Source organism: Sciurus vulgaris (genome assembly GCF_902686455.1).
Source record: "Sciurus vulgaris genome assembly, chromosome: 5".
Taxonomy (NCBI): Eukaryota; Metazoa; Chordata; class Mammalia; order Rodentia; family Sciuridae; genus Sciurus; species Sciurus vulgaris.
The window spans coordinates 17,590,843-17,611,400 of record NC_136465.1 but is presented as its reverse complement, the minus strand read 5'-3'; the positions used below and the strand labels follow the sequence as shown (position 1 = coordinate 17,611,400).

The window sequence follows — 20,558 nt, the reverse complement described above, 5'->3', positions numbered from 1 at the left end:
ACGTAGAAACAGCTTCACTGGGCCTTAAAGTGAGTCCAGAAACATGAAGTTCCATTATTGTTATTTTTTGAAAACCAGGGTAAGGGAAATTCCTTGTAGACTTTGAACAACTGCTGTGTAGAGAAGCAGCAGTAAATATGGAGGTCAAAAGGTAGGATGCTCATTAACCTTCCTAAAGAATAATAATGCTGCATTTATTTTACTTTCTCATTGTGTCATAATCTTTGAAAATCCAGCTAAATTTGAAACAACTCTAAGCCAATTATAAGCTCCTATTTTATCTACCTTGTCCTACCCCATGCAGAGAGTCCTCTTTTTTGTTTTTTTTGTTTTAAATACCATGTCTACATTATATACTTAAATGACCTTAATTCCAAGGAAAATGCCTTAACGCCATTTACACTTTTGTTCTCCCCTAACGCCCAGCATGCTTCACAGTTGAACGTGGTTCAACAGATGCTTTGTGAACAATGAACCATCGTGCAAAGGGACTTGGAAAGAGAACTGGTGCGTGTCCAACCCGAGGGAGCTGGTCTCTGCCCGTCAGGTGCCTCACTGCACTAGCACCAAAGCTCTGTGTTTTTGTCTTTATATTGTCCTCCCCTTTCTTTCATGCTGTGTTCTCATTAGGGACAGAGCTACTCACACCTGGATCTGGGACGCATGCGGGAACCTCACTGCCTAAGTTGCCTGCAGGGGGAACGCTTTCGCAGCAATTCCATGAGCTGTTAGTGAGACCAAGGCACTGGTATAAACCTCTGGTCTACACTCTATCATGGGCTGGCACAACACTCCAGACCCCATCCCTACTCTTCAAAGCCTTCACACTACTAGGTGGCTACAGAAGGCAGGCAACATGGGGCAGCCCTGGGGAGCCAAGTACGACACCAGGGAAACAAATCCTGGCTTTGTCACTACTAGTTGTACATCTCTGGACCAGCTGAACGTTTCTTGATTTCACTTTTCCTCACATATGAAATGAGGACACTGGACTAGATCAGTACTTTCCTAAAAAAAAAAAAAGGTTTTTTTTTGTTCAAGTACTTTAAAAATAATTATTAAATGCAACTTTAATTACATATATTTAAAAAGATAAAAATGGAACCATGTTGGTCACTTGAAACAGACATGATGTGTGGAAGACAAAACTGTGTCCCTCTCCTTTTCTCCCTTCCCTTCACTCACACCACTAGGGAGGACCCTGGGACATTCCTAGAATCCTAGAGCTTCCTGGAACTTAGTAAGTCAATGAATCAAAGTCCTCGAAGGTCCCTCAGTTAAAATGTTCCATGGGTCTATAACTCACTTTGCTCAAAGATTCTAAAGTCAATATCAAGATACTTCCCATGTAAATACATTCAATCCTACATATTTTAGCTACAGCAGCATCTTTTCTTATAACTATAAACTATATAATTGTAGACTTATTTTTCAAAAATGCAATCCTTGAGTATCATTAAAATGTTTTCTATACACCCCCCTAACCCCCATGCTAGGGACTCAACCCAGCTCATACCCAGAACTACATACCTAGCTGTTCTACTATTATGGATCTTCACTACGTATCTGAAGTAAAGGAGGAGATCAAGGAAATGATGCACCCGAGTCAATTCAAGAACTTAACAGTCTGTTGAGTATGATAAAGAATTATAATGGGAAGTAAAACTGATGTCATCAAGTAAAGTAAAAGGGATGTTTAAGGACTGAGATGATTGGGGTTGGCGAGATTAGGAAAGACTTCAAGGAATGGGTATAACATAAACCGGGCTGTAAGGGATGGTAGGGACAGATGGCAAGTAGAGGTCACTCCATGGAAATGGCCAGGAAGCCACAGGACAAGCACAGGGAACTGTATCTACTGGCAGTCAGGTTGCAATGAGGATGGTGTGAAGACAGTAATGGGGAATAAAACAGATTACAGGCCAAGTGTGCAGGGTGTAATTGACCTTTACAGCACAGGAATGTTTCAAAGGGGTTAAAGGAAAGAGACTGGGTAACGAGGTACTTGTTAGCAGGCAAGTTTAAGTGCCTGAAAAAATAAGAAGTATTAATGGCAGCAGCAGGAGGAGAAGGGATGTGCACTGGAGCCACTTCAGCAGTAAAAGTGTGAGTCAAGTCCCAGAGGACAGGGACTAAAACCAGGTAAGCAGGAAAACACTGGCTAGCAGGAACGGAGAACCCAAAGTTTGGAGACAGACGATGACTGCTAAGTGTTGGCAAAAGTGTCCCCCAGAAAACGCACATGTTGTACTGGAACACGGGGAAGAGATCAGAGCTGAATTTTTACCTAGGAGAAGTTTTATAGAGATGGCAGAGGAAGTTTCAGGACTGAATGGGGTTGCTGAGAAAGACTACATTGAGAGAAAACAATCCAAAGCACTGATCTCGGAGAGGTACCAACATGAACGGGTACCAGGTGGAAAAGAGCTGGAGGGAGAGTGGTTGGAGAGGTCCCAGGACACAGTGTTATGATGATATCCACACACATACATGTTTAAAAGGGAAAAAGCGCAGCTCCTGATCTATAAGAGCACACAAACTGATAAACAGTGGTGTCCCCTGGAGTGTGTTCTAGAGACCATGATTTTTAGTGGATGTTAGAAAGTGCCTTTGTGATCAAAGCAGACTCCATGATGTATAAAGCCAGGGTACTGGTCCCTCATCTCCTGTCAAAATTTAAAATGCGCACCAGATTGTTAAAGGCTGACTCACCTGGGAACCAAGAAATCTGTTTAACTTTTGTTTAACTCAGAATTCTCTCCATGCTGATGCTTTGCAAACAGCCCTTGCTGCTCTGCCACTGTGGCTTATTTTTTAAAAACAGAAGTGTCTCTTTCTCCTCCCCTCCCTCATCTCAGGGGAAACAGGATTACCTTTCTTCTCCATCCTAGGCTGAATTATCTGTCTTTGAACATTCACTCAGCATAGGAAGCAAATAATTCAAACTTCAGAGATGTCTCCAGAAGATCTAAGAAATTACTAATTCCCAAATTAACAAGTAAAACACCCCCCACGCCCCCACCCCCACATCCTCCCCTGCCAGGGAACACTTGGAAGGTAGTCTTTGAATCTCCTATTTGTTTATTTATTTATTAGAGCTTTATAGCTCCACTGTTCCCCTGATGGGCAGAATCACAGTTCTGGGAGAGGAGTTCTCTCTATTTCTTCTTTGCTAGCCAAGTAGTAAAGCTTCTTTAGCCTGTTTCTCAAAACTATGCCCTTGTTATTGGATTGGAATTGGGGACAAGGATCAAACTTTTAGTGACATGCTCATTTGAACCATAGATTTATCTCCACCAGATACGGCTGTGCTGGAGGAAACTTTTATGTATAGTAAAAATTCAGGAACTTAGAGAATACAGGAACCAGAAAGGTTACTTGTGATCATTTCATCCAATCTCTTCATTTTATAGGTAAAGAAAATTAATTAAATGATAAACTACTATAGTGCCTTATCCTATTCTTTATAAAAGCATAAGAATAGGCATATGAATGAGAGATTTCAGAAATAGAAACTGGGACTTTCTACAGCATTAGGAATCAATTCGATATCAAACATAAAAAAATAACTTGCTTTACGTTTAGTGTTTTAGAACATTTCAGTGTCACACTGTTGGTTACCTGAAGTTCAGTAACTGCTCCATTCTACAGACTGGGAAACTGAGGCCTAGAAGCTAACTTGGTTGGTGACCCAGCTAACACATGGCAAAGCTGGAACTCAAACTCACATCTATCTGACTCTGGAAGAGGGGCTCCTGAAAAATGTGCTCTGCTGGCTTGACAAAGGGTCACAGAAGAACTCAGCTCTTGCATAAACTACCCCCCATCCCTTGGCCCCTTGGACAGGACCCAAGATAAAGCTTTCTTGCATCAAATCATAACTGCACATAAACACATTAATAAAACTCACAGAAACAAATTCAATGTGTTAAGAAAATCAAGATTTAGAAAGCAGATTCTCAGGAGCATAATACTTGCTTTGTAAAATAATTTCGTAAAACCATCCTCAAAATGTTCACTTGCTGGTATGAAAATATTCACACTGGTGTGAATGTATTTACAATTACTTCATTTTTATGCATTTTCTCTTGAGGGCATATTCTGCATAGGTCAAGATATGCCTGTAGCATTTCAGCAAGATTCTACATATGTCATGCACAAAATTTTTCTGGGAAACCTACATTCATCTATGAGAGATAAATCCAAAACAATTATCATCTTGGATTTTACACCATAAATTCTTAATTGTCTTGAGCTTTCCTTGAAGTGGTACACTGTCTTTAAATGAGTCTCATCATGTATAAACACAGATATATAAGCCATTATACATGCATATATTCAAGTCTTAAACTTTGACTCCTTAATTTAAAATAGTGCCATAGAACTTTGCAGTTAGTAGAAGTTTAATTCAAGTGGCCTTTACTTTTTCAAAAATTAACTCTAGCATATTCAATATGAGATGTAGTCAGCTGCTAAACCATTTTCCACAAAAATACAAGTGCAAAACAACAAGATCCATCACCCAAGTTAGGATTCTGTAAACCTGACTTCACGGCAGATTGTTAGGCCACATGGTTTAAAAAAAAAAAAAAAAAAAAATACACACATGTACACACACACATACACATTTGAATTTACCATAGTGAAAATAAAAAATAGAATTTACCTGACGTTTATATTATCGACACATTTTGACCTAATATCTCAATAACTTGATCAATGATTCAGTGAACATTCTTCCCTAACAATTTTTAAAATTAACAATTCAACTGTTGTAGTGATTAATAAAAATTTTAAAAGAGAGATACTGTAAATTTATGTAAAGTTAACATATCTGTGGTACTATTCATCAAAATCGGTAACCTCAAAAAACTACATTTTTACTGTCAAATAGATTCAGGAAACATAGAAACTTTACTCCTCTTGATAATATACAATGGCACTGTGTAAGCCTCCTAGAAGGTTTGAAACTAAAAAAAAAACAAAAGCTTTATTTAATTCTTCATTTCTCAAGCTTATCTATTCAGAGAATGCTTTTCTTTTTGTGGTTGTATGATAATGGTTTCTTTTTGTCCTTGTATGATGATTTCATAGGAAATAGGATTGGGAAGTCTTGATCTATGACGATAGGAAGGAGAGAACAAAAATTAAAATTCTATGTATTGGGTCTTGAAATAAATGTAATTTCATCGAATTTTCTTTCAGAATATTATTTTTAAAGGATACATTAAGAATATAATTAATTGGGGCTGGGAACACAGCTCAGTGGTAGAGTACATGCCGAGTATGAGTGAGGTCTTGGGTTTAATTCCCAGGAATGCAAAAAAGTAAAGTGTGTATATGTGTTACATATACATACACATAAACACACACACAAATAAAATTATGCACAGATAGAGCAACCAGATTAAAAGCAATAGGAGCATTTGGCATACCAAGAGGATAACAAATAAGAAAAAATCCACAGATCACTCATTGCTTATTTAGGTTTTACCCAAGTAGGTAAGACACTTAGTGTAAAATGAGAGCTGGCAATGCATATTTAATGTCCCTCTAAAATCACCTCCAAGGCATAAAGAAAGACAGTAAGAAAGAAAGGGAGTAGTTCATTATTAAAAGGTTGACATCCAGCATACTTACACTGCCCATTCAAGCTTCTCATTCTTGATGGAGTTGTACAGAGCCTGTAAAGAGAAAAAATAAGAATGATTTATTGTTTTTATTCTGTTCCATATTCTGAATTCAGCAAATGACCAAAGCTTTACTGAGTCTGCAAGTAACTCCTTCACTCCTTTCCCAGTCTAACCATCTGGACAGGATGGGCCTTGGAGCCCCTTGTCCAGGCTCTGGAAAGGTGAGGAATAAATAAATTGGGCAAATAAGCACAAGGTGAGCAGAGTTTTATGAAACAGACACTTTCACAATGTAGAAGATGTATTACTAAGTAAAATTAGGATATGATTAAAATTAAACTCATTCAAAATATGCCTTACAATTCCATTAATTTGGACAAATATTTGTGGTACTTGGATTCTTTTTCACTGATGGAAGATTTCCAAGGCAACTTAATAAGATGCATGGAAGGGGAATGAAGCCAGATATGGAAGTGCATTTGTATACCAATGACTTAAGCAGCTCTTGTTGTTCTAATGATATACTTCTGCTTTGCAGTCAAGTGAGTACCATACTGGTGCCTGTGTGTGGTGGCAGAGGGAACAGAAAGCTTCTTGAGGGTCTCGGTAACAGTAACGACCACGTCAGGTCAGTATAAGACAGCTTGCCTGATTCTCCCAGCCCCAGCATTGCACATAAAGTCCTGGTAATCAACTTATCCCACTACGACGACTACCAGGAAAATGCTTTAAATTTTGAATGAGATTTTATAAGGAAAAAAACACAAGTGCAATGCTAAGAGGTAAAACCGCAACAGCAAATTAAACTGAAAAGAACTGTATGTATAATATTATTACTATCCTGGAACATTTTTCCTCTAAGGGCTTGGACCCACTGGAGCTTGCAGGTTTGGCAAAGATTTTGAGGTTGGAAGAAAGAGGGGATCAGATGCCATCCAAATCCTCTTCTTTTACGTGAGGAAAGGCAGGTTTCAGAAGCTGCCCAGCAGCACAGCAGAGGTGGAAATGCTCTGAATTCCCATCTTCTGCCTCTTGATATGTCTCATCCCAGGGTATCCACTACGTAAACAGAAAGACTGCGCAAGGAGTGAATTCCTTTTTCATCGAAACACTTCCAGATTTAGTACAAATGTAATCAAGCTACAGGTTTCCTACTATTTAAGGCTTGATACATGTATCCTTAAACGCTATTTTGACAGGTAATGTGGAAGTTCTCCAGTGTGGCGAACAGCTGGTTTAACTACTGACTACTGTGATAGTGAATAAAAACCAGGACACACTTTTTTGTTCTGAGGACACTGTAAAGGGTGTGTCCTCAGACAACGAGAGACCATCACATGAAAACAGAGGATAAATCAAGGTGCAAAGAACACACTATAAATGAGATGCACTGTGTGAAGAACTCAAAATTTACTAAAGAACTCCAAAAGCCTGTGATACAGCTCATGTCTCATGAAGATGAACACTTAGGAAGTGCAGAGTGTCACAGGACTTTGCTGGACAAATGCCTTTTAAATGGATTCTATTACTTGTCTGAGCCATTTTGAACCACCAGTAATAATGGGCTGGGAAACTGCAATTAAAAAGAGAAAGATCACTGAAGGTTTTTATACACTAGCATACTCAGTATCACCCAGGGTAATTCACCATGTGGCACAGACTTTTTCATTTTAAGTTGTTCATGAAGGTAGTTTAAAAATGATATCTGAGCATCTAAAATTTTTCTAACACATTCAATTCTGTCCTCCAACATTTTCTTCTCAAATTGTTTTGCCCTTGAGGATATTTGCTTAAAGAAAAATGGAACTACATGTTAAAAAAACTGTTGCTATTCAATCAGTCATATATATCTCACAACAAAACTCTAACAATAAAGTCTCTCATTAAATTTAACAGACTTGTAGGTCAAGTCCTTGCCCTGGGTTTGTAATATAAAATCAGCTTCTTATGGTTGCATGCCAAATCTAAAAAGGTAGATGCTACCCTATCCTTTACAATCAAAAATTGCAAAGGAATTTTTCCTGATTCTTTTATGATGAGTCATTCCTTTTTTTTTAACATACATTATCCCTTTTTTTTTATTTTTACAGACTGCATTTTGAATCATTATACACAAATGGGATACAACTCTTTGTTTCTATGGCTGTACACAATGTAGATTCATACCATTTCTACACAATGTAGATTCATACCATTTGTGTAATCATACATGTACACAGGGTAATGATGTCTGTCTCAGTCCACCATTTTTCATACCCTACCTCCCTCTCATTTCCCTCTACATAATCTAAAGTTCCTCCATTCTTCTCTCACCCTCCCACCCCCACCCCCTATTATGTGTCATCATCCACTTATCGGGGAAAATATTCGGCCTTTGGTTTTTTGGGGATTGGCTCATTTCACTTAGCATACATTCTCCAATTCCATCCATTTATCTGCAAATGCCATAATTCTATTCTTCTTTATGGCTGAATAATATTCCATTGTGTATACATACCACAGTAATAAAATGAAGATGTTTTGCAAAAGCAGTTAAAATTTACAGACCCGGGTCACAGGTTCGGTGCTTTTATACCCAGCCCAGTTAGAAACTGAGTTCCCATGATGGGTCTTTACCTCCTACTCAGCAGTCATCACTTCCTTTTCCATGCAGCCTGGACTTCATGATTCACCATATGATCTATCACTTCAAGTTGTCTTATTAACACAGGTTGAGCATTCCTACTCTGAAAATTCCAAATCCAAAATACTTAGAGATTTGAAATGCTCCAAAATCTGAAATGTTTTGAGCACCAACATGATACTACAAAAGGGAAAATTCCACACTACTAAACTTGGTTTATGTCATACCCAAAATTTTACGAATATTGTTTAAATTTACCTTTAAGCTATGTGAATAAGGTGTATATAGAACAAATAAACTCCATGGTTAGACTAGAGTCTCACACTCCCAAGATATCTTATTATGCATATGCACATGTTTCAACATCTGAAAAAATGTGAAATCTGAAATACATCTGGTACCATGCATTCCAGATGATGGACACTCGACCTTTATCTTCAACTTTTTTGTTGTATTGTCTTTCTGTCGTACCTGAAAGCACACTATGCAACTCTTGACCAATCCTACCCGGACTTCTCCACACTGACATCCCAAGTATGAATTAAGATTTCTTTTAGTTTCTAGTGCCAGATACCAAAACTAGTTTATGTAGCCAAATCACAGGAAGGTATGGATGGAGCTGGCCTGAGGAATGCAGTGATTCAAAGCTCTCGCTCTCTCCCCTTCTCAGACAGGTCTTGTCCTCATTTCTCTATAACACAAGATACCGTCCACTATAGGCAATGCCTATCCATGCCCTGCGTCTCTCAAGAAGAGAAAACAGTTCTTTCTTTCAGCTCCAGAATGAAAAGGCCCAGGTAGAGATTCTCACTCTTGTGGTTTGGAGCACCTCTCCTCTTGAGGACCAGTCCGTGTGCAAGGTGATGAGGCCTATGATCCGGTCCAGCATTTTGGGAACCTGTTAATGGGGTTGAGGGTAGGGGTACTGCTGATCTAGTCATTAACATAACCTTCCCAGACTGCAAAGCCTTCCTAATTTTTTATCTATTCAGCCCTACTAGAAAAAATTAATAGCACAAATTGACACCACGGATATTCATCATCTAACTTCATCTATAAGCCACCTTAACTCTTGCATCTGTTAACTTCACCACTTGTTTCTGATAAGGGAAAAAAACAACACAATGGAATTATACAGCTTAAAGGAGCCTGAGCTCATGAAACAAAGACTTCCTTACATACATGAGGAAGATGAAGCCCAGCATGAATTAACATTTATTTATTATTTATTTATTTATTTATTTTTGGTGCTGGGGTCTAAAACCAGAGCCTTGAGCATGTAAAACGTGCACAGCTCCTTTGCCTGAGTTGCAGTCCCAGCTGGTCTTTTTCTTGTTTACTATCAACAAACTACAGAATGAATTTCTGCTCCTTTTAGGTGCCAAGCTTATGACCATTTGTTACAGCAGCCACAGGAAAGTAATACCCCAGGGCCAAAGTGAAAGGCAGATATCTGAGAAATGAAGGTCAGAGGTTGATTTTCAGAAGTAACTCAGGGGTCAACCCCTGGACAGAACAGTCCTTCACTACAGCGATCTCATTTGAAAGAATAAGGATGTGATGGGTTGACAGATCTGGCTCTGTAGGAATGTTACAGGACAGACTCTGGGGGAAATGACTGGACAGACTCCATTTTGCTCCAAAACTCCATGTTATGTAGGAAATAAGCTTCTCCCATGGGAACACCCTGCCTCTGTGCCCAGCATCAGTTACTTAGCATGACATGGTTAGCAATACAAAATGACAATTGTTATGCAATGAAAAATTGCTCTCTTTTGCTTCCTATTGCTCCTAAACAATGTACCATGTGAACGGTAATTGTGTGGATGTTAGTAACCATTCTTTAGTTTGTACCTAGGTAAGGGTCGTTTTGACCCACTTCCCTCTCTGTCGATGATCTCATGATGTTAGTTTGTAATTTTGAATCATACCAACAGATACTTATGATTGATGTGATTTTTGGTATAAGAACCCCTACAACCCTGTGGTCGGGGCTGTTCTCCCCATAGCCATTTTTTGGGGCATTGTGTGAGACAGTCAGCCGGCTGGCTTAATAAAGACTCTCCAATGTGGACTTCTCAGCAGTGATTCGTCTGTTCTTAAGCTGCGCCCCCTAACAAGGGTACACACCAGAATCAGTTAAGGAACTTTAAAACATATTGATCACCGTGTCCTGCCCCCGAGCGACGAACCAGCTCCCTAGGTGAGGAATCTATGCAGGAATCATTTTCTAAAGCTCCGCATGTGATTCTGAGAAGAAGCCACGGTTAAAATCGCTGCCCCTCGTGGGTTTACCAATTTATTCTCTAACTTAGATTTCTGCAACTTAACCCAAGAGCTAGAGAACGATCTTATACCGCCACTGATAACCAAACGGAACAGAACGATTCTTCAGATTTCAAGATCATCATTTTTAAGAATGAGAAAGCAAAGTAAATTGCTTAAATTACAGAGACCAAGATATTTTGGTCTAAATCTACTTTTGAGCCTTTGTTCCTCACTTTTGATTGCTTCTCGACGATAGAATGCAATTTTATTCAAAGCTTAGCACCATCACTGCCAGCCCACACAGGCTCTGAGGTTTTTCTCCATCACCATGCATTGTGTAACCAGCCATCTCTGTCTCTGTCTCTCCAGAAGCACATTTTGCATAGTTGATGGAATTCGTGCATCTTAGTTAAACCATCTCTAAATTTCAAAGGATTTCATCCTCTGTGGTCTTTGATTCATTTTGAGAAATGTGGAGGATACAAGACAGCCTCCACCTTCAGTGAAACTGACGGTGACCACAGTGGAATTTGTACCAAGACCTATGAGAGCACCAACAACACAGGTCCCTTTTTCAAATGCAACACTGGTTCAGGCAGATATTGAGAGCAAGCCGATTTTTAAGTGAAGAATTACGTGTGTCCCACTCTGGCAGTAGTGAGAGAGAGAGAGAGAGAGAGAGAGAGAGAGAGAGAGAAACATGCTTGGAAAATGTGTTGGTTAAAAATCGATGATAAAACTAGTTACCAGAACAATGTCACATTGCTCAGAAAATCTCAAAGACCTTAACGCACTTTTTTTACCCTTCTTTTTTAACTGGCAGAAAGCGACTGTCAAACAGAAGTGAGAAAGGAAAAACAGCCCTGAGCTTTGAACCTGAGAGCATTCACAGGTAGATCCACCTCGGGGAGAAGGACTGACTAAAGAGAACCTTCTAGACTGGACTTCCTTTAAGCTGCGTGGGTCCCCATACCCACGTATTCAGAAGCCACCTCGGGGGCATTCAGCTCTTTGGCTCTCGTTCAGGGTGACAGAAGCATGTCTCAATGTGGCTTGTGTGTTTCCATATTTACAGTCAGATGTGCTATTTGGATACAGCCACCATGTAAACAGAGCCAAAGTCTATGTCCTGGACAGTTAAGTTCCCCTTGTGATGTCGGGCACTTACAAACTCAGCACCTGCAGGAATATCTGACCACAGAAGGAGGCATCACCACAAATCCATAATGGACTCGGGAAAATTAATTTAAAAGCCCTTATCTCAATGAAAGAGAATCTGAAGTATAATTAATATGCACAACTCACCATGTGACAAACATTTCTGAACATATCCTAGAGGCTAGGGAGGCATTACGCCAGGTACCGAGGACCCGGTTCTGCCTTCAGGGGTCTCTTATATAAGGAATACGAAATGTGCTTCTAACCCTGGCTGAACTTCACCTCGCTGGAAATTAGTCACCTATCGGAATCGACTCATTTTTTACTCTCTACACATCATATACAAGATATTTTCGCACACAATATTTAATATGTGACAGCATATATATTTTCTTCAGAAAAAAAATTTGACAGAAAACAGATTCAAGCTGAGGAAGTTAAGATTTTCAGAGAGGTAGGGCGGGTGCCCACCCTTGCTTGTTGAAGACAAATCACTTAATTTACCTACCTCCCATTTTCTTCAGAAGCAGTGTGAAAGGGTGACATAAGGTTACCTTTCTTGACCCCTTTGCTGATCTACCAGTCTATGATTTTACTTAGAAATCACCCAAATTCACAAACTAGTAGTTCTTTGCCAAATCTCTACTCACTTCCCTTTCCCTGTGACTCTCACTGAAGTTTTTATTTTTTATTTTCTTTTGGCCATAATTTTTGGTAGCATCGCTATCGAGTCCCAAACCCCAGATGTAGCTCCTGTAAATGAACAAATGCACGTTTTAATATACTTATTCATTTTGTTATGGACTGAGACTTATTTCTATAGGATAGATTCCTAGGATTGAAACATATGTATTTTCCCTATAATTTCAGAGAAGTTGAATGAACTGTGCATTTAAACACTGACATACCCATCACCTATATTTACAATTCAGCTTTAGCTATGCTTGTTGTAATACCTGTTTATCACTACTCATTGAACTCACATCATTATATCTTATTCTTTGATTCATTTTACCTCTAAACACACTTTAGTATGGATATTATAAACTTTACATCGATGTTTACTGATTTTTTTCCAGATACAATTTTTAAGATTTTATTTGTTTTTAGTTATACATGACAGTAGAATCTACTTTGATGAATTTACAGAAACATGGAAGATAAATCATTTCAATTAAGATCCCAATCTTGTGAATATACACAATATTAAGATCTACTGTGATGGATTCACATATGTACATAAGTAAGTTATGCCAGATCCATTCCACTGTCTTTCCTATCCCCACCCACCTTCCCTCCATTCTTCTTTGTCAAATCTACAAACTTCTGTTCTTTTCCTGGCCATCTTACTGTGGGTTAGCAGCCACATATTTTAGAGAGAACATTCAACCTTTGGTTTGGGGGGATTGGCTTATTTAATTTAGCAATGATAGTCTCCAGATCCAATTATTTACTGGAAAATGTCTTTAAAATCATTCTTTTTTATGGCTGAGTAATATTCCATTGTGTATATAAGCCACATTTTCTTTATCCATTCATCTGTTGAAGGGCACCGAGGTTGGCTTCATAGTTTAGCTACTGTGAACTGAGCTACTATAAATATTGATATGGCTGTGTCACTGTAGTATGCTGACTTTAACTCCTTTGGAGTTTCACTCCTACATTTTTGAGGAATCTCCATATGGCTTTCCAGAGTGGTTATACCAATTTGCAGTCCCACCAGTAACGTATGAGTGCACCTTTCCCCCCACATCCTCACTGATATTTTACTTGTATTCTTGATAATTGCCATTCTTACTGGACAGAGATGGAATCTCAGTGTGGTTTTAATTTGTGTTTCTCTAATTGCTATAGAAGTTGAACATTTTTTTCAAATATTGGTGAGCCATTTGTATTTCTTCTTTTATTTATTTATTTGTTTGTTTGTTTGTTTGTTTATTGTGGTGCTGGGGACTGAACCCAGTGCCTTGTGCTCACAAGGCAAGCACTCTCCAAACTGAGCTATATCTCCAGCCCTGTATTTCTTCTTTTAATAACTGTTTAGCTCCTTTATTCATTTATTAACTGGGTTTTTTGGGGTGTGTGTGTGTTAAAGCCTTTTGAGTTCTTTCTGTATCTTGGAAATGGATGTCTTATCTGTTATGTGGGTGGCAGATTCCCTTTCTACGGGCTGTCTTTTCACAGTCTTGATTGTTGCCTTTGCTGTGAAGAAACTTTTGGTTTGTTGTCATCCCTTCTACTGACTTCCTTTAAGAGTCTTGTTGAGGAAGCGGGTTCCTAAGCCGACATGTTGGAGTGTCTGGCCTATACTTCTTCTAGTAGGTTCAGGGTTTCTGGTCTAATACCTAGTTCTTTGCTCTACTGTGAGTTGAGTTTTGTGCAGGGTGAGACAGGGGTCTGATTTCATTTTGTTCCATATGGATTTCCAGTTTTCCCAGCACCATTTGTTGAACAGGCTATCTCTTCTCCAATGTATGTTTTTGGTGCCTTTGTCTAGTGCGAGACAACTATGTGGGTTTGTCTCTGTGTCTTCCATTCTATTCCATTGGTCTTCATGCCTGTTTTGGTGCCAATACTATAGCTTTATAGTATAATTTAAGGTGTGGTATTGTGAGGCCTCCTGCTTCACTTTTCTCACTAAGGCTTCCTTTGGCTATTCTGGGCCTCTTATTTGTTCCAAATAAATTTCATGACTGCTTTTTCATTTCTATGAAGAACATCACAGGAATTTTGATATAAAGTGAACAGCATCAATCTTAAGTGTACCTTTAAACAAATTCCAACACATGCACCTACCTATACATCCCAAATCAGTTAGAGAATATCAACATCAACTACAGAAAAATCTCTCGTGTCCCCTCCCAATCAATCCCCACGTTAAAACTGCAAACATCTAATGAACCAATTTGACTATCAAGTCCAAACGCCAGTTCATCATCAAAAACAGACGAGTTATCACTCAAATATCTATAGGACTAAGCAGATCACATAAATGAGTCAAGAAGGCCAGGCAGAGACTCCAGGAAGTTGGAGAAAGTTCCATGAAAGGCCCGGAAAGCACTTGGCTGTGGCCTGATCCCAACCAGGTGGGGTCCGACTTTACTACTGCTCTTCTTACTCCTTTTCAGAAGCAGTTAGAAGCACAAATTGTTCAAGGTTAGTAAACAAAAAGAACGATGAAAAAAAGCACTGTGGGCCAGATGAACACATCTGTTATCCAACAGGACACCAGTGTTGGAGCTGCATAGAGAGATGGGATGAGAAAACTATTGGGAATTAACTGTTAAGAATCACTAAATAGACACAGCAGCACCTGCAGTTAATGATTCAAACTTCTGCACAGCCGATGTTTCACAGATGGTTTTTCTGGCGTTGTGATGATGTTCCAGCTATTTCCCAACAGTTGATATTCCACTGGTGGTGACTATCAATGAGGCCAGCCTACATAAGGCACTGGGGTAAAAGATTTATTTTCATGCAATCTTAGTGAATCTTCCCAGCAACTACATGAGAAGGTGCTATTATTTCCTTGTTAGAAATGACATAATTAATACTCATAAAAGCTGAGTCACCTGCCAAAGGTCATACAGCAGGGCTGGAACCTGAAGAGCCCTGCTGGAACCTGAAGACACATCAATCCCAAGCCAGTCAGGTTTTTAACTTCCCTACCTAAACACAATGCTGATACCATACGTACACATTATGTGTGTGTGCACGCACACACACAAGACACACACTCTTAATGTCATTAGTGTCAAGTTTTGCAACACCAATAAATGCCTTGTTATTATTAAAAAAAAAAAAAGAAATCAATGAAATTAAACAATGCTATCCACATTATTTCTTAGTCTTTTACTTTGTTATATCAGCTCGGGACCTGTTAGTTTATTTAGAACCAGTGTTTTCACGGGGAAAGATATCTGAAGTTCACAGCTAAGAAAACTTCCCATTGCAGTGTACGTGAATCGATGGTCAGCAGTTTGAACTCTCCTTTAACACACCACTGACTCTTCATGACCTGTCTGGCTGGAGGACCTACGTGGCACTCCTTAACTCATCTTTATTGCATTGTTCTATTGTACAATAACCAGAACGAATATTTTATCATGACATGTCAATGTAAAGGTATTTTTTATAATTACTACTTATTAGAATGCATTTTTCTTAGCATAGTATATAGTATTCTATCAGCATTAGTACAATATAGTATAAAGTATTTTGTAATTACTAGACAATGATAATTCATGTTTTTTCTAATGTAAGTACAGTGTAACAGTTCTAACACTTTTATATCTTCTCTTAAAGTCATTAACTCATTCATATACTCAGTCAAAAAATACTTCTTAAGTCCTACTACCTGCCAGACATTAATCTAGGAACCAAGAACTGAGTGGGGAACAATGTGAAAAACTCAGCTTTCAGGTGAGGAGAAACAGATGAAAGAGCAATTAAAAAAACAAACAGATAATAACAATTCTGGCATTTTCTGGTAGACCAACAAATAATTATTAGAAGGCAATTAAAATAATGTAACTCAAAAGAGCAGCCTCAGACTGATTGGTCAGAGAAAACTGATCTACAAGGAAACCTAAGACATGAATAACAAGAGCACCCTTGCACAGGTGAGTGACAGAGTGACCTGTCCCTGGAAATAGCTGTGCTGGGTAGGCCTGTGTAACAGAGGTCAGGCTGGTTGCGGGGGAACACAGTTGTCTCAGGTGTGCTATGCATGAGGGCAAATAGGTAAGTGGTCATACGGGACTTTTCAATTTTTCAGCATAGTAGGGGTTTATTCTGTGCATGTTGGGCAACCAATGGAGCATTTTAAGTAGACATTAAAAACTGAATCAAAACACAGTCTGTAAAAATTAAAAAAAAAAGTGTCCTAGAACATTATGTGGATGTGATTTAATGCAGAAACTCTTAAGAGCCTGAAAGCTCAGAGGTTTATGCAATTAGAGTCTTAGTAAATACCTTCTTCCATACAGGGGTGAAAGGTTAACTGCCAGAGTATTCTTCAGCATATGTAATATTATTCTCTGACCTGTGTATGCATCATGAGTTCCAAGTTCATAGTGCTTACAGTCATTCACCAATTTTGTTTTAAATTTTTATATCTTGATCATCTGAAAGTATTACTTATTTATCAAAAATTTATCTCAAGCCAGGCCCAGGGACACACGCCTATAAATCCCAACAACACTGGAGGCTGAGGCAGGAGGATAGCAAGTTCAAGGCCAATGTCAGCAACTTAGCAAGACCTTATCTCAAAAAAAAAAAATAATAATAATAATAATAATAATAAAAAGGGCTGAGGATATGGCTCAGTGGTAAAGCACCTCTGGGTTCAATGCCCAGTATCCAAAAAAAAAAGTTATCATGATTTGGATAGATAATTCATGCTGCTGAGAGATATAACCCAAACCTATATTTTCAAAGAAGATTCTGGACTGTACTTACTATAATCTGTTGTTAGACCCCTCTCACTGATAAGCCTTAATTATTGAGAACAGCTGGCATATACCCTGAGAAAGAATGCTTCGCTAGCTGAGAACATAAGAAAAACATAAATTGCAAATGACCTTGTAAATTATTGCAGTATTTCTTAAATACCTGAGAAAAATGATTATTTATATTCAATCATTACAAACATGATGATGAAGTTAATGTGTACAGTTAAAAAAAAAAAAACTGTCGAGTAACAAGTGGAGTCCTTTTTGATAAATGGCTTGTAAAAACAAAACAAAACAAAACAAAAAAATCCCTAGAGGACTTTGACATTTAGAAAGAACACCAGGCCTGGCATTTGTTCCCTGTCATTTCCATGTATTAGACAAAGCAATGAAGACAAACCAAATGGAAATAGATTTTATCCACAGCAATCAATACAGCCAAATTAAATAATCTAATTCAGCAAGATATTAGGCTTTCAGATTTCATAAACAAGAAAATTTTCAAAAGAAGTTTTGGGGAGCTGCACAGAATTGCCAATTTTTCATTTTGCTAGGAAAGGAAATAAATTTTTTTAAAGGAGCAAAACAGTAACTACTATTATCTGCATTCCATCAAAGTAAGTAGCATGGACAAGCTCAGAATAAAAAACTTTTCCAGAAATGGTCAGTCTCAATAACATTCGCAATTAGTAGCAAAATATGCTCTAGACCCCTAAGTGCCAGAGGACAGTATTGAAAAAGATACAACTTTTTTATTTTCAAAGGGTAGGACTCTAGTCTCAGATTTGCTCAACTCAGTGAATTAAGATTCACAAACCATTCTAGTCACTGGACATTACTTGGGTCTCACATGTACCTATCTATGCTGCTTAGTCTTTGTGTTTAAAAAAAAAAAATCATCAAGCCAACACACGTATATCATTTAGATAATTCAAATTACCAAAAGGCATATAATGAAAATAACTCTCAATTCTACTGTCAGAGGTAACCTTGATTCAACTCCTTTTTCAAGTTTTCTGTTTTCCATATGCACTATGAACTTATGACTATGGAACTCTGAAAAAGGAGTATTAAGCGTGCGTTTTCTCTCTCTCTCTCTCTCTCTCTCTCTCACACACACACACACACACCCTTACTCTTTCTTCTCCCTTCCAATCTATTAAAATGTATTACAATTTGGAGGCTCCCCCATTCTCAGTGCCTGTCATTAGGACCAGCTCAGCTGGGCTATGTCTAACACGCGAAGTCACACTTCCTTTGTAGTAAACTTGCTTTTCATTTTGCTGCATTGTTTGCCTCTACCTATCAGCCCATCTCTAATTCTCCTCCATGCCCCGCACCTCTCCTCTCGGCAGCCCTGCAAGCACAAGCTCCTCTGGCGGCCCTAGGGAATCCTCTTGCTCCCACTCGGGACTCCCTGGTTTCCAGCTCCTGCACAGCTGTGGCCCAAGGGCTTCCCTTTGTCATCATCCTGGGGCTTCCCCCTCCATCTGTGCTATTAACGTCCTGGATGCCATGTCTTCTACTTCCTCAAGTAAATGAGAAAAACAACGGGGGAGGAGAGAGGAAAGAGTCTTCCTTGGTCAAGTGTTTTTTGTTTTGTTTTGTTTTTATCATTTAATCCTGTTTTCAATGTGAGATCAACTGCAGGCCTTAGGCCTGGTCTCCTAGGTCCAAAGCCTCTGGTTAAACTCTGCCTGGGAAGAGAAAAAGGTGGGGGGAGGGTCACTTGGTGACACACAGTAGGAGGGCATCTAGGAGACCCAGTGACTAATTTTGGAGCCCTTAAGGGGATCCTCCTGTTCTGACCCACTGCCCTGAAAGGCAGCTAGTGCTCCCAATCCCTGAGCCTCCCCTGGGTTCTGTGGGGCAAATCGGTCTCCTGTTCCCAGGCCTGGAGGCACCTGGACTTCAGCTTGCCCTGAGGGGCTAAAATAGTTAACTAGGCTATCTGCTTTCCATCTTTCAACATTTCCTGACATCTCCAGGGCCTCTCATTCGCCATGTCCTTGAAGATCCATGAGTTCCACTGTCATTTTGGTGAGTTTTGTGGGTGTAGGATAAAAGGATATTGTTCCCTTAAGCTCTAATTTTAAGACTTAAATTCTTGCTGTATTTAAGTACCATTTAGTCATGGCCTCGGAGATCACAGCAGGAGGCTGATGAGGCACACAAAATGCCCCTTGTGGCACTGCCCCATGGTAATGAGAGTCATCCGGAAGGCCTTTCTATTTCACCTGTTTTTAAGAGTGTCCTGGGGAAGGAGTGTCATACTGGTATTTTATCTATCCCTTTTGGGGACAGTAAGGTACCACTTATCTCACAGATCTTTCCAGTACTCCCTGGGCGGCCACAGCCTGTGAGGCAGGGCTCCAACCCTTCAGGCGCACTTCTGGTGGGACAGCAGTAAGGTTGTTACCCTGCCTTAATCTTGCATTGCCTGGGGGACCTAGCTGGACTTCTAACGCACCCTAACCTTGCTCATATTTGAGGACAGGCTGTCTCTTCAGTTGGGCTAGTTAAAATTGATTGGATCAGAGAGGGCTGACAGAGTGCTACCTGACAAACTCCACCTTCATTTTAACCTCATCTGCATATTAAATGACAAATTCCCCCAGCGCCAAGGACATAAAAGGAGCAAGAAGAAGGGGTAACCGAATCCTGGGAAAAATCTCCATTCTCAGAAAAACAAACAAACATGCATATTCCTCCCCTTTATTAGCCTGTCCCTCCCTCTCCCCTTTTTTATCCTGTATCAGTCACCATCTAACCCCCAGGGAGCAGGAAGTTGATTTGGGAATTTGTCTCCCACTTCTCCTATTCCTGACCAAGAATTAAAGTCTCCTTCACTTTTCCACCCACGCTCAGTCTTGTTACTGGTTCCAACATTCTGAGAGAGAAAAAGGACCCAGTCTTGGGCGGGGGGGTGGGGGGGAGGTGGGTGTTAAAAATTGGTAAAAGGAATTAATTTCCTTGTCAGGAGCTGCTGGGGCTCTGGGTTCCAGAGAAGGTCTTACTGCTTATTGTAAATGCCAAGGTGTCCCCAGTGGATTTCTAAGTCACGGAGTTGAAGCTGACTTCAGTAAATTTCACCCGAGTGCAAGGAGGTGATCAAACTGTCCAGGACAGCTATACAATCTAATTTGATTTACAGAAATCAACAAGCACCTGGCTCAACAGACCTGACTTTGGCAATAATGAGCACACTGGTGTCTCCAGTGCTGTGCACGTTTCACATTCTAAAGCTTAACTACACTACAACAGCAGCCAGTCACGAGAAGAGCCAGGTGAGGAAGAGGAGGCCTCCCAGTGCTTTCCTAGAACTTCAACAGAAAGCATTCAAAAGGATCTACCCAGAACAAGAAGATCCTCCCAGTCAGGCTGGTGGCACGCTCCTGGAATTCCAGGGGCTTGGGAGGCTGA

General features: G+C 39.6%; 1 protein-coding gene across 6 annotated transcripts in view; it reads right to left on the bottom strand.

The window, feature by feature from the left end:
- Positions 1-20,558, bottom strand: part of PSD3 (pleckstrin and Sec7 domain containing 3) — a 593,519-nt gene that overhangs the window by 116,769 nt on the left and 456,192 nt on the right. For all 6 annotated transcript variants that reach the window (XM_079143340.1, XM_079143339.1, XM_079143341.1 and 3 more), the window contains one exon: positions 5,641-5,684. In XM_079143340.1, the coding sequence (XP_078999466.1) occupies positions 5,641-5,684 (44 nt within the window). The remainder of the gene's footprint in view (positions 1-5,640; positions 5,685-20,558) is intronic.